The sequence below is a fragment of the Saccostrea echinata genome, unplaced genomic scaffold (genome assembly GCF_033153115.1).
Source record: "Saccostrea echinata isolate AGI-Se365-2 ecotype Australia unplaced genomic scaffold, CSIRO_AGI_Sech_v1 ptg000014l, whole genome shotgun sequence".
NCBI classification, from domain to species: domain Eukaryota; kingdom Metazoa; phylum Mollusca; class Bivalvia; order Ostreida; family Ostreidae; genus Saccostrea; species Saccostrea echinata.
In genome coordinates this window covers 12,588,063-12,602,590 of record NW_026889763.1, presented here as the reverse complement: position 1 = coordinate 12,602,590, position 14,528 = coordinate 12,588,063, and the positions used below count along the sequence as shown (strand labels likewise).

Below are 14,528 nucleotides of genomic sequence, written 5' to 3'. Positions count from 1 at the left end.
CAGCAGTTACAGTGTAATAACATACAAAGAAAATAGTGGAGAGAAGGATAGTGACAACACGACCATCATTGTCATTGTTGTCTGCGCATCTCTACTGATTATCCTCATTATTTTCATGCTTTTTGCTCTAGTTTTCTGGTTGAGGAGAAGAAGTCGACAGAACAGAGGTGAAACATATAATGATTAGATACTTATTGTTCATGTTTGTTAAGAAATAACTCATCGTAATATCGAAAGTAAATATTCTCAGACTTAGATTCAAAAAAATAATACTAATATAATATACATTAATAATAAGAGTATGATAAAAATACTGACTTTTCTGCAATAAAATATTTGTATTCCATTCTACATTTTTGTTTGACTTGGACTACAGGAGACAGAAGCTGGCAAAACATGTTGCAACAAAAAGTGAGGTTTTCGAGCATCTGAATAGGTAACTGAGTGTATCTTTTTTATTATTGTTGTTTGATTTAGAACCAGAACGTACTGTAGATGTCAAAGTAAGAAGAGATATCAAAGAAGAAATAGAAAACAAAAACTTGATAGGTAAAAACCTAATGTTTTCAAAGCCGATTGATCATTTTAACAACCCTTAATACTTTTATGCATGAAGGGGTAAGAAATAAAATTTGAATTCGTATATTTCTTTTTGAAATTAAGAATGACTGAGAACATTTGTAATGTTAAAAGTTAAGGGTAAGTGGAATTTAAATGCATATTAAAAATATGTACAATTATCATTAGAGATTTATGGTTTATTTTCAATTTTGTCTTCAGGAATGGAACGCATCTATTCAACTTCAGAAGACGAATGCACAAAAAACAAACGACTAACTCTGGAAAAAGATGAGACTGATGGCTTGTTAGGTAAAATAAATTAAAAAAAAAATAAAAATGAAATAATTATTAATAATAATAATTTCCACTAATAATGACAACCTCAATTCATATATATGTATATTTGACATTTAATGGCATTTGATTTAATCAATTGCAACATTCTGAATTTATCTATGTACCGATAAAAAGGGATGATCATGATTTTTATATTGATATATGATTAAACCCATTTTCCTACAGAAACATACGGTAATAAACACAAAATGGAATATATGATTAAACCCATTTTCCTACAGAAACATACGGTAATAAACACAAAATGGAATATACGATTAAACCCATTTTCCTACAGAAACATACGGTAATAAACACAAAATGGAATATACGATTAAACCCATTTTCCTACAGAAACATACGGTAATAAACACAAAATGGAATATACGATTAAACCCATTTTCCTACAGAAATATACGGTAATAAACACAAAATGGAATATATGATTAAACCCATTTTCCTACAGAAACATACGGTAATAAACACAAAATGGAATATATGATTAAACCCATTTTCCTACAGAAACATACGGTAATAAACACAAAATGGAAACTGAAAACAAGATAAATAACACAGATGAGCAAGTGCAAGGTAAATTCAAATTTATAAACACTTATTTTCAATATTATTGATGTTAAAATTGTGAGCTCAAAATATGTTAGCACAGCCAGCACTTTATATAAAAGATTTTCCATTGCAATTGGAAATTCAGATACGATAATGTTTCCATATAGTACTCAGTGATTTACAATTGTTTTGTTCATGTTTATAGGAAAAACACAAGAAAATAAAAACATCATCTAAACGTACTTAATCAAGAATTATTATAAATCTATGATGCAGTTAAATACATTTCATTGATGGAAGAGCCACTGCTAAAGAAATAATTACAGCTGATATACATATACTATCTTAAATCACCTTCCAAAAGTCATTCTTATATGTAATAATTGTATTTCCTGATAATTTATTTTTTCAAGATAAAGACTTGAGTGATATGTAAGATTTTATCTAAATGGAATGATGTTTTCGTTTTTTCTTTAAAACTAGTTATTGGAAACAATGAACTCGTTGCTTGTACAGATACCGATAAACTAGAAAACAACGGAGTGATAATATTTATATCTGATGACACATCTAAAAATGACCAGAGGATAAAGTCTTTGGATGCCACTGGAAGATTTGGGAAGTCGCAATACGTTGGATCTCTCCTTAACTGGGACCCGGAAGAGGATATCAGTTTGTATTTATTCCGACATTCGTTGGATGATATTAATTCTGCCCAGGACGTGATGGATTTAAAAGAGAAACTTCAAAAAATGCACAAGCAAGCAACAAAAACTCCAAAGAGTTACTTCGTTCTTTCTTCTCAAACAGACGAATGGAGACGATTTGAGAAAGATTTACTAAAATATCATTTTTTCAAGAAACCCGTAAAACTAGAAATTTAAGGCAATCTTTAAAGTGAGAAGTTATGAGACAAAAATCAATATTTAAAGGAATAAAGTTAATGCCTTGTATAAAATACACACAATATATATAACTGAACTAGATGAGATCTTTCATCCCTGACATTTTTAATATCATGTTTCTAACCGTTTTTGAGAAAACGTCTGGAAAAAAAATGTTTTTAAAAAAAACAAACAAACAGAAAATCGGATGTAACTTGTGACCGGAAGTGACGACAGCAAAATAAAAAAAAAATCAAGTTTAATAAATTTCCTATCCTTTCTGAATGTTTCAAGAAATCCACTGTATGCATAGAGGTTGATACTTATAGAAAATTCTACATATAATTACTTTACTGTGTATTAAGTTGACACCGCCAATATAGTAAGTGAAATTTATGCATGATGTGTTAATCATTGAGGTTGGACCCCTCCACCTAATCACCAAGCACTTGCATTATAATCGATTTCAAACGGAAGTTTATGACCGTTGTATATCTCTCCGCTAGACCCTTGTAGTAAACAGTGATGGTATAATGAAACATAAATGGTCTTTTCATAAATTAATGAGAAAGTTTCATAATAATTAGTTCACCTTGTTAAATAAAAAAAGTAACATCATTCACTAAAATGATATAAATTAAATTATTAATGGATAGAGGATCTCATCAAGTAATGACGTTTACTTTTGTCCAGTAAGGATACTGAAAATGTATCATCAATGGGAACAACAAAGCTAATATTCCCACATGATATGTTATATAGAAGTGCTTAAATTCTATTAAAGCTTGGAATGCTTTGCCATTATAGATCAAGGAGGTGAATGTAAAACAAAAAAAAGAAAGTTGTTAAGGCCTTTTAGCTACAAATACATGACATACTGCATTTGTATAACATGCTATATTTTCAATGCTTTATGCATTTTTGTCAGTGTCCTGCCTTAATTATAGCATGTAATTTTTAAGTCTAATAATTATAATAATAGGACCCAATTGGAAATAGGTCTGTTAAAGCCTTTGTGAGCTCCATCATGTATATTATTGTATCATCTGTATGTCATGGCATTTATATCGACATATTCAAATTTATTTACATCTTTGTCAATTTTCTTAGTTCTAAAATAAAGTGTTAAATTTCAAATCTTTTTTTTTTTTAATTATTCTGTGATAATTTTACTTAATTAAAAAAAAATTAAAAAATGAATTGTACGAACAATCTCCTTTTTCCAGAAGTACGAGGTTTGTCCATAAAGTTCCTAGACAAATGCTGTATTTTTTTTTTAAATAACGACCACACAGCCAGATTTGTACGATATATTATTTTAATATAGAGCATGATTTAGTAAATGAATAAATTTAAAGCAACAACCACTATTTTACGAAAATTATGTGTAAATAGCTTGTATATGCAAACAGTACGGCCCAGTTCGATAAAGCTAATTTCATGATAATTAAAGTAAAAAAAAAAATATACGAATTTTGAATTGCTATCAAATATTCGTTGACACACTCATTTTTTTTCTTTATCATGCCACACTGCTAAGTGTGTGCTATAATATTTAAAAATAGACCAAAAAAAAAAAAAAAAAAAAAACAACAACAACAACAAAACAGTATTTTTTTTTTAAATTCAAAACCATTTATGATAATTTACGAACGTCATCAGTATAAACACTTCATATACACGGGCAGCACAGCCCAGTCCGACGTTGCGTTAATTAAGTTTATAACAACGTCATAAATAGAGATATATCCTATTTTCATCAAATAACAATAGTTCTTACTTATTGTAGAGTCTCTCAAATTGTACACAACATTGAAAAATCTTATACACATGTACCAATTCAATATTAAATCAATGAACTAAATATATTCCAAAAATTTATAGTTGTTTCACCTAGTCTCTGACGTCGTTTCAACCACAATTAAAATATAATTTTATGATTGGACGCTATTCCATTCGAATGACCGACGTCGCTTTTTCTGTTAGTTTTTGAAACATAATTCTTTTTTTTTCTAAATATTTTCACAATTTGCCCAATAAGCGAAACTAAAGATATCTGAAAATGAGGCAACCGTTTTATTTAAGACACATTTAATTTTTGCTAAATTTTGCCATGTTTTATGAAGAAAATAATAATTTTAATCCAAAAACTTTATTCCAAAGCTTAAGCCAAAGCTTAAGCTTTCAACCCTGGGCTGTGCGCATTATCTGTGACCTCTAAAGACAACCATTTTACAAATATGTTAAATTTAATTCAAACAACCAAAGTCAAACTATTCTGACTTGAATTTTCATTACAAATATTTTGGTATACAGAAGTATTAAACTAGGACAATTCACTTTGGCAAAAAGCGTCATTGTCCAAGAACTTAATGGACAACCCTCGTGTATAAAATTTTAAAAAAATTCAGAAGTAGTGATTACCGCATAATCAATCGACGTTGATTTAATCCTTGCTATCCAAAAGTCCCACAACTTTTCTTTGTTTTATGAAAATGGTCAGAGTTGTCAAAATTTGTAATGGCCTTTTTGTATGATTAATTTACTGGTTTTTGTACTAGAGTTAGATTTCCTTTTCTTTTATTTTGAGGTCTTACTCTTTTTTTAATACATTACTACAAAATGTAAATTGTTTACATTTCTTTTCGTTTAAAAATTTTTCAAAAGCAATTAGTAATGCAAATATTTCCTAACCAATTATGTATATTCAATAACCAGTTCTGTGAATAACGCCCTTTTTTTAATTGAAAGATAAAAAAAATTTATTTTTCACTTTTGAATTCTTAATTTTTACTGATTTGTTTTTATTTGTTTTTGTTTTTTAGAGCAAATAATGTTTGAAAACCCTTTTCTAGTCAGAAATATAACTTTTTGTGTAGAAAAACGTTATTATACAAGATATTAAAATCAAAATACTGTAACAATATCCAACATTTACACATACATATATGAATAAGTAATTAGATTATACTTTGTAGAAAAAGTAAAAGTATCAAAACCTTACTATTTCTCCTGTTTATCCTATAGATTTAAATGACCGCTAATCTGAAGTGAAGAAATTTAAGAGGTCCACAGCCATAAAAATCCCCAATCTATATTTAGATATCTTAAGGTAAATGAGGTCGTCAAAGCTATTCAAGAGGAAAAAGGTTTGAATGACGAAGGGCATTTAAATCTAAACCTCTTTGTAAAGTATTCAGAATTATTGATTAAGAAAAAAAAATGGCGGCTGTCAAGGTATGTATATTAGTATTCCTCCTATGAAACAATATTTGATACATTTTTATCATTACTACCTGTATCACCGTTGTTTTTGTTCAATGTTTCTCATCGAGTTATAAACCATTAGTCACTACCAACCTTATCTAACGACGTGCATGTGCACCTGCACTGTGCTTGACAGTTAACATTTATCTGACTGTACATGTGTATTCATGTTTACCTTTGCTCATATTGAAGCAATATTGCAACAATTCGATTTTTACTTTGCTATCCATCTTTTCTTTTATAAAGTATTATATAAAAAGCTCTTTATTCCCCATAGGGCCAAGGCATCACATGTCCACAGGACCAGAATGATTGGAATTCAGCCTCTTCTGTCTTTACTTGTACTCCACCCAGAACTTACCATTGCTTAAAGACAACAGCAGGGCGATACGTAGAAAAATGCCTTGAGAAAACATGGATTCCGCCAGGTTTGTAATCAAAAAACAATTAGGAATTTTACATGTGAAATGTAAATGTATATTAAGAATGCCAAATACACCTCGGGATTATAAACATCTTATATATCTCAAATTGCAATATAACAAGAGGTACTCAAAAATAAATCTACATGTAAGAGACAAGTTTCTCTTGTTCACTGTAAAATAATATTATTATTTACTTTCAGATATGTGTCCAGAATACAACGAAAACCTTGATATAATAGACGTGGACAAATGTTTAGGGGATTCAACAGAATGTCCTAGAAACACATTCTGGTCTAATGCCGTCTATCTATGTGAGATAATTTAAATTACATTAATTCATGTTTTCAAGTTTAATGAAAGCAGCTGTGCAAACAATTAGGAATTCTTTTCTTTTTTTTGTTTTGTTACAGATCCGAAGTGCTTTCAGAAATCCCAGTCAATACAGAATTCCTCTTACATTATATTTACAAATACCACCGTTACTGAAGAGTAAGTTATACACGAATCAATTTTACATTAAAATTGACATACATTTTCGCCATATATAATATATATTCCAAAATATGTCTGACTACTAGTATCAACTAGAACACCAAGTCATGGATAACTGTACTCTTCTGTCATGATAGGCCATCCAATTCAACCTCATCCAGTAACACGACTACAACAAGCCCTGGCCTAGACATGCATACCCTCTTACCGTACATTATCGGCGGAAGTATCCTGGTTTTTCTGATCCTTGTGGTGGTGTTTATATGTGTTCTATGTCGGAGAAGGAGATCAAGACACAAAGGTTACCACCACATTGAACTGTCACATGAATAGATTTTAAGGGACATTGGAGATCATTTTGCTTAAAACATCATGCAATTACAAACGTATTTTTACTGATTAAGTATAACTGGTTTTGTACAGCTATTTTTAAAACAGATTTCATTGCATTTTTCTTCGATTGTAGGATGCAGGCATGAAGTTCATATTGAATATACAAAAACTTTAAGGCAGGAAAGTATACTTGATGATTTCATTAATGCAGGTGCGTGCACAAAACCATACTTTTAGCATGATTTTTTCCCATTGATATGGCAATTAGAAAATGAAGATACTATACATGTAGCATTTGTTTTACAGAACATGTGAACGGAAACGGTACAACTTTTCGGACTCGTTCAGCTGATGTTGAAAAACAGCCCTTCTTGAGTATGTTAACATAGTGATGACACGTATTTTGGAAACGCCACAATTATTTGATCTTTTAGGAGTATAACACGGTCATTTTTAATTTTTATTTCAGAATTAAATCTCAAGTCCATGGATCCAGTCAGTAATATATATGTGTACGTCGGGAACGATGAAGACAAGATAGCAGAATCATATGAAACTCTGATATATGAAAATAGATACGATAAATGTCAGTTCGTGAAGAGTATGAGCGAGTTTAAAGTAGATATGTGGACCAAAGTCTACTTTTTCCAGGGTGTATTTGCAGACGTAAATTTAGTGTCTCAGATAGAGGATCTCCGTGAAGACTTTGATAAAATATTCGCAGCAGCAACACAACAACCTTTGTCTAAATTTGTTTTGGAGATGCCGTTAGCTGTGTGGACTGACCATAAAGAACATTTACAAAAAACGCCTTTATTTAATGAGAGATATATTATCAAAGTTTAAAGTGAAGAAGACTTATCAGTATTGAGAAAATCTTCCAACTAATGAAATTTGCATTTACATATCACTGCATGTTTAAAATAAACTTTGTTTGCCAGATGTTATTGTATTTTATACTTTTGTTTATGATTTTTTGAGGTGCATAAAGTTGCCTGGACACAGTTGCATTGTTTACAATATTATTCAAAAATAACTTCCGTTTAATTCAATGACAATGACATTCTTCATTACATCACGTCAAGCACCTGTGTTTGTTAACAGGGTTCGAGCTCTGTTATTGTTAGTATTTTAGTTTTACCGGGTGTGTTCAATTTGCTTAGTCTGCACACATCACCGGGCACTTAATAACAGTACTGGTGAGTTGGTTTTGCTTTCTTGCATTTCTACTCTGAAATTTCTGGATTATAGTTTTTCATATTTTTCATTAATCCACAACAAAATTTCTACTTTTCTTAAGTATTATGGATAAAGTTTACTTTGTGAAAGTGCAAGGAAATGTGTCAATCAAACGCGTCCCGAAATCATAGTTTAAATAATGTTCAGATAAGCAAAGTTTCTTAACATGCTTCGAATAATGACCTAGCAACATATAAGTGATGATATTATTTAGAAAATTTTAGAAAATATGAGCTTCAAAACTGTGCACCAGCTCCTTTAAATTTAAAGAAACTGAAATAACCTAAAGAGAATTCAAAAGGTCCTTATTTAATTTTTTTTTATTACCTGGGGCCCGTTTTACAAAGGAACTTGCGACTACGACAAAAATTTAATTCTGCTTATTATCCTCTATTTTACATTCATTTGAAAATGGTTTCAATCTTTTTAAATGAATTTATAAAGATATTTTTATCCTAGCACTTTGAAACAGAATCAATACTTTTGCAAAATATTACAATCAACTTAGGTTTTTGGTCTTAAGGGGGTTGGATCCTGCCATTAAAAGTAATGAGAATTTTTTATCAAGTATATTTTTAGAATTTATACACATAACTTAATTAAAAATCAAAACAAAAATGGGGGTCAATGCGCTTCTTTTTGCGCTACAGAGTATTTAGTTTGACCTTTTTGCACTGTTAATACGTCTTACACATAAATCAATTTTTAAAGTTTTTCCTCCAATAGTTTTATTCAAATAAATTATGGGAACAAACACAGTCTTATTTCATTTTAAATAGACACATTAAAATTTGTGACAACGAAAATTTTTTCAAATTACTCCGCATGTTCAATTATTTGACCTTTCTGCACTCAGAAATTTTCATTTTTCTGGCATTTAAAATTTAACAAGCAAAAAAATCATTTGAAAGTAATGACATTTTACTGAATTTAAGAAGAATGGTTAAAAGTTTCTTATATTTTCAGAAAAGAAAATAAAAAGTGTGGGTCTGTCATGTTAATTTCTAGATATTTGTAAAAAAGTGCTAATTTTAAGCTTAAATTAGGGCTATTTTTTTTTCTTGATTTTCACAATATATTTGCTATATTTATAAAATATGATTCTAGAATTCATGACAGTTTACTTAATAGATAATTTAGAACCAGTATAAAACAGTTCACTGCACAAAATAACTCTGTGTGCAGACTGCATGTAAAAATAGGAATCCAAACTTAACATACTTTAAATACTTGGAAAGAGAAAAAAATGATCATTTTCTTCTAAAAAAAAACCTTCCGCCACAAAATATAGTTCCTAACTTAACGCTTTTGGTATGAAATTTAATCGTGAAGTTGTAGCTGAATATACTTAAATTGGCCTTGTAGAATCCAAATTTATTGTAAGAATTAAAACATTATGCAGAATTTTTGAAATATAGGTTAAGATAAAAATCTGCTCAAAAGCTCAGGAGCGAACCTCGTTAATTGTAAATTCTTCTGTAAAACGGACCCCTGATCATTAGTCCTGAATGTTGAGAGAAATTATACTTATGAAATTAAACATGCTTTTCTTCTATTCATTAAATAAATTAAAATGAAACAATGAATAGTATATAAAGTGTAATTGTATTGACTGCTATAATATGTTAACTTTAACATTCAAAGGAAGTATTCAATGAAAATGAATGAGTCCTTTTATTTTCTTTTTTTCACTTTTTGTTGACTTAAATAAAAATATGAACATTTCAATTATAGATATTTTTAATTTCAAGTTTTATAATATTTGACTAGCCTAAGAATCTTAAAGCTTAAAGGAAAATCGAAACTAAAATAAATAACATTTTCTTTAAAGTTTTGTTATAGAAAACCACCTTAAATAAGTTATAAGTAATAAGTAAAATAAAAATTTTATTAATCTAGCCCTGATGTTGGTATTTTTAAGGTGACATTATATTTCGGAACATACAGATTAGTGTGAAAGACTTTTAATATTTAAACTCCATTTCCATGCAGTTACCGTTATTGGAACATGTTGGATCAGGATCGACATCAAAACCGAAAGTAGGATGAAATACACCACAGATGGGTGTATTTAATTGCCCTCTTGACGTCACAAGTTGGAATCTGGCATCACAAAGATTACAGTGTGTTGTACCTAACTACTATCACTGTCTTCTGAATGAAAATGACCACGCAACAGAGCAGTGCCTCAGCAGGGTTTGGATTCAAAAAGGTAAGCACTTCTTCTGTAGGAGAGCTCTATTTACTGCTTATATACAGACAACTTTATCTATAAAAATTAAACGAAAATTACCAGAATTCTTCACGAGATCCGAGCAAACTAACAATCACATATCGTATCCTTGCTGAGAGACTCAAAGATGAGACGTGATCGAAACATCTCTAGTAAAAAAATTTCTGACTATAATCTGAATATTAAGACTTGTCAACTCTTGTTGCATAGGCGTCGGAACCGGGAATAAGTTCCCCCACAGTTTTTGCAAAGATGGACGTAATATAAGCATTAAAATAAGCGCTTAGCCCCACAAACAATTTTTGTTGGTTTAACCCCCCCCCTCCCTATGCATGTACAACACTTTCAATTTGCTTCCGACGCCTATGTGTTGTACTTTCTGAACAAAAATGTTAAAAATTTAAACTTATAATAAAAATTTAAAGAACGGAAACAGTATCTGATGCTGTAAATTCTCAGTGGAAAATCTAGGTCATACGTTTTTAAAACGACATTAAAAAAAAAAAGATTACCTGAAAGGCTATACACATCATCAGAGTGAGGATTTCAAGGTCACATATATTTACATTTCACCAATCTGTAATCAAATATTAACAAAATATCTTCTTCCCCCTAAACAGTTTTCATCATAGCTTAAAACCCGCAATACCACAATTGTAAAAAAAAAGTCGACTACCTACCTCTACTTGTTATTCAGTATTAAAAGATAGACTTTAACCGCGTGGTAAATTTCAGGTGATGACGGGGCTAAATTGTACAGGTGTTAATGCTTCGAGGGCTAGCAGTCTACCTGCAGTCGTGTTTTCTGCTAATCCCTATACACGGGAAGTGACTTAATGCACAGTAAACACTCATGCAGTACCGTGTTTGATTAATTTGTAATATCACTGAGATGATTTTAAAATAAAAGTTAAATAATGGAAATGAATTATTCCTTTCCTTTTGAATTATAGACATTTATATTTGTATTTTTTTTTTAAGTTTCGTATTTATTATTTTGTTTTTTGGACCTTAATTCTGGACCTAATTTACCTTGAATGACTGGGTCCCTAATCCGGTATATTGAAGGAGGTGCTTATTTTCTCTACCGTGTATTTATTTATTTACAGATATGTGCCCTGAGTACAATTCCAAGGCAGGAAGGATCGATGCTACAGCTTGTATATCTGATGGCTGTCCAAACAAGACATTCTGGTCCAACAAAGTCTATGAATGTAAGAATTTATACCAAACTAAAACATTTGTAAGACTTCTTCATTTAACTGTTCAACGTTTACTTAATGACATACGAAATAGTCAATATCCATCCTTCCTTTCGCATACAAAAAATAAAAAGAATGTGATAGACTTTTTTCCCTCTAATTCACAAGAATATTTCTAATATTTTTACCTTTCAGAAATCTATTCTTTGAAATCTTCAGTGTAGGTGTTAATAAGGATGTTCTAATTGCAATGCAAATTTTAAAAAATCAAAGTTTATTATCTAAATTCTTTATTTTATCTATTTCAGTTTCATTATGCCTCGATAGGACTGGAATGACAAGCACGGTCAGGTATACATGCATTTTACTGTGACATACTGTAAAAAATCGTGTGCTGTTTGGATATTCAAGTTTGAGATCGTTTCTTTTTAACAGAAGAATATACAATAAATGTAGAAAATGTGATTTTTATACTATATGTGATATTAAACTTTAATATAATTTAAAATAATTTAATGGTAATATCTTTTCTTTATTTCTACATGCCTTAAATATAAAGCTTTGAAGAAGAGTATCAAAAAAATCATAATTATTGCAATCCTAGTGTTTATAAATTGATTCAAATATTAACCAGCCCGAATACGATATGTGACCTTGGAAAACAACTTTTCGCAAATAGATTAAGACATTAATTTAATTCACAAATATCATGATAACACTTACGTATACATTATACAATATCTATTGTTTCACTGTGATGTCTAAATCGTATTATATGTATGTATTGTATTCACATATGAGACGTGATAGGTCTCTTTGTTCAATAAAATCTTAAATATCTGAATCTACTTTAAACACCCCACTATTATAAAATGATATTACTTAACTAACAATATTTCATAAATGAATAAGTACAGCTGTACCAATTAATGTTGTGGTTTTTTTTTTTTTTTTTTTTTTTTTTTTTTTTTTAATTTAGTCGCACCTTTTCTGGTCAAAGTCAAGCTTGTTTATGTACTTAATTTTTTTTGGAAAAAAATGCACATCAAAAATAAACTCTTCATGCTTTCAGTTTTCAATCCACGGCCACTACAGAAGCCGACCTTCAAGGCTCCACCACTCTCACTATAATTATTGCTGCTGTCGTATTCATAGTACTTCTAATAACCATCATCTTAGCTGTGATATGTATTGTGTTAAAGAGGAGAAAACATGAAGGTAACTACTTTAAAAAGAAGATCTTTTCAAATTGAAATAATACCCATCGTTAACAGGCAGAGTATTTTAAAAATTAGGGTACCTAAATTCATTGTCAGCCATGTGTTTTGCGAATTAAATGAAAAAAATCCCCTCCCTCTTACCTTAGAGGTCGTAAGGATAAACTAAAGTACTTTTTTCCTGCTCAGCAGATTAAAAATTTAACTAAGAATATTGCTAAGCATGTTGCATTAAACTTCTTAACTCTTAAGCATATGCTCAGTATATACTTCAAGTTTAGCATGGACTTTACCTGTTTTAAGTTCTTAAGCATATTGCTTAAGATAATGCAACAAAGGACCAGTCACACACACATAAAATATTGATTTAATAATGAATGAAAATAAAATAATACAAAAATAAATACTTGTAAATACATGTAAAATGAATTATAATCCATACGTATTAATTTCACCAATGTGTTTTTATGTAATTCACTTGAAGGGTACCCGATATAATTAGGCCTACATGTATATCTTGAATGTGAGGAGGCATTATTTCATCGAGTGTTGGAAATCTTGATTCACTCTTTTACTCCTTTTGGAAGGGATGTCGTCGTACTGAGAGCAATGACGCTGTACATAAATTATATTCAATTAATATCTTAACAGTATTGCATCACAAATGACAATAAAGGAAAGTTGTACTGTATAGAGTGTATGTCAACCCCCCCCCCCCCCCCCGGTTTCTTTAAAAGGGTTGATGAATACCTTTTTAATACCTTAAAATTTTCTTTGTTAAAACTTCTTTGGAGTATAAATTATTCATTTATTTATATTAAAGTTAAAGTAGAAGTGACTTTATTGATATGGTTACGCAATACCTAAACAGATTACGATATACTTAGCTAAAAATTACTAAGCATGTTGCTTAGAAGTTTTGAGCATCGTATTTGTACTCCTACTTTGTATTCATATGAAGCAGAATTTATTCAAAATCTTATACATGAGAAGAAGAAAAACTTGCTGTGGCCTTCAACTCGACATTTAGATATATCGTCGAAAAATATTAATTTACAATAGTTATTTCCATTCATATGTCGACTCGATATATCCCAGTGAGTTTAAAATAAAACATACCACAGAGTCTGACAAATCTGTTTCATATTTGGATATTTACTAGAAAAAGAACGTTAATGGTAACCTACATGTAACAACAAAGCTTTATGACAAACGTGATGACAAAAAATTTTCAATTGTCAACTTCCCTTACATATGTAGCAACATACCCTTATCACCTGCATACGGGGTTTATATCTCTCAGTTGGTTCGATACTCAAGAACATTTCATTAGCTAAAATGTACACGAGAAATTTCAGTATATACTAAAGAAAATTCTTATGATTTTTATGCATACGAATACTGAGTTTGTGTAGTTTTCTTTATTTTAAAAATAATTACCCAACAGTTATAAAAAAAAATTGTTTCAAAATTTGTGGAAATAAATGAGTTATTGCCTGCCATATTGTGATCTTCAGACAAATTCCTGCAATGAAAATGAATTTAAACATGAAATTAAAACATTTTATGTTTTCTACCACCTTTAAAATTATGTTAACTGAAGATTACGAGAGGTATGTTACAACGTTTTATGAAAGATTTAGCAAAATGACAAGGGAACAAATATCCTAAACAACATTAACAAGTCATCAAATATCAACCAAATTCAAAAAAAAATATTACACTTTATATTTTGATTCGTTTTACAGATAACAATAAAAAAACAGAGGAAG

The 14,528-nt window shown here is 29.9% G+C and overlaps 3 protein-coding genes across 3 annotated transcripts in view; all 3 read left to right on the top strand.

The window, feature by feature from the left end:
* LOC133186758 (proline-rich transmembrane protein 1-like) overlaps nt 1-14,528 on the top strand; it is a 304,313-nt gene that overhangs the window by 183,478 nt on the left and 106,307 nt on the right. The window lies entirely within an intron of this gene.
* On the top strand, nt 5,467-7,767 carry LOC133187230 (uncharacterized). Its single transcript, XM_061322586.1, has 8 exons — nt 5,467-5,585; nt 5,893-6,043; nt 6,241-6,351; nt 6,451-6,529; nt 6,670-6,833; nt 6,999-7,076; nt 7,172-7,240; nt 7,335-7,767. The coding sequence occupies exons 1-8, from the start codon at nt 5,571-5,573 to the stop codon at nt 7,709-7,711; spliced, it is 1,044 nt and encodes a 347-aa protein (XP_061178570.1). The 5' UTR covers nt 5,467-5,570; the 3' UTR covers nt 7,712-7,767.
* Nucleotides 10,166-12,792, top strand: LOC133186502 (uncharacterized). The gene is made up of 4 exons (XM_061321736.1): nt 10,166-10,316; nt 11,447-11,551; nt 11,848-11,890; nt 12,612-12,792. Exons 1-4 carry the CDS (start codon nt 10,166-10,168, stop codon nt 12,790-12,792), a joined length of 480 nt encoding a protein of 159 aa, XP_061177720.1.

Bases quoted from the DNA above. Each gene is read 5' to 3' on its own strand.
- LOC133187230 (XM_061322586.1), top strand. The intron at 6,352-6,450 runs GTGAGATAATTT...GTTTTGTTACAG, and splicing joins GTCTAATGCCGTCTATCTAT to ATCCGAAGTGCTTTCAGAAA. The intron at 7,077-7,171 runs GTGCGTGCACAA...TTTGTTTTACAG, and splicing joins TGATGATTTCATTAATGCAG to AACATGTGAACGGAAACGGT.
- LOC133186502 (XM_061321736.1), top strand. From the start codon at position 10,166: ATGGGTGTATTTAATTGCCCTCTTGACGTCACAAGTTGGAATCTGGCA. The intron at 10,317-11,446 runs GTAAGCACTTCT...ATTTATTTACAG, and splicing joins CAGGGTTTGGATTCAAAAAG to ATATGTGCCCTGAGTACAAT. The intron at 11,552-11,847 runs GTAAGAATTTAT...TATCTATTTCAG, and splicing joins GTCCAACAAAGTCTATGAAT to TTTCATTATGCCTCGATAGG.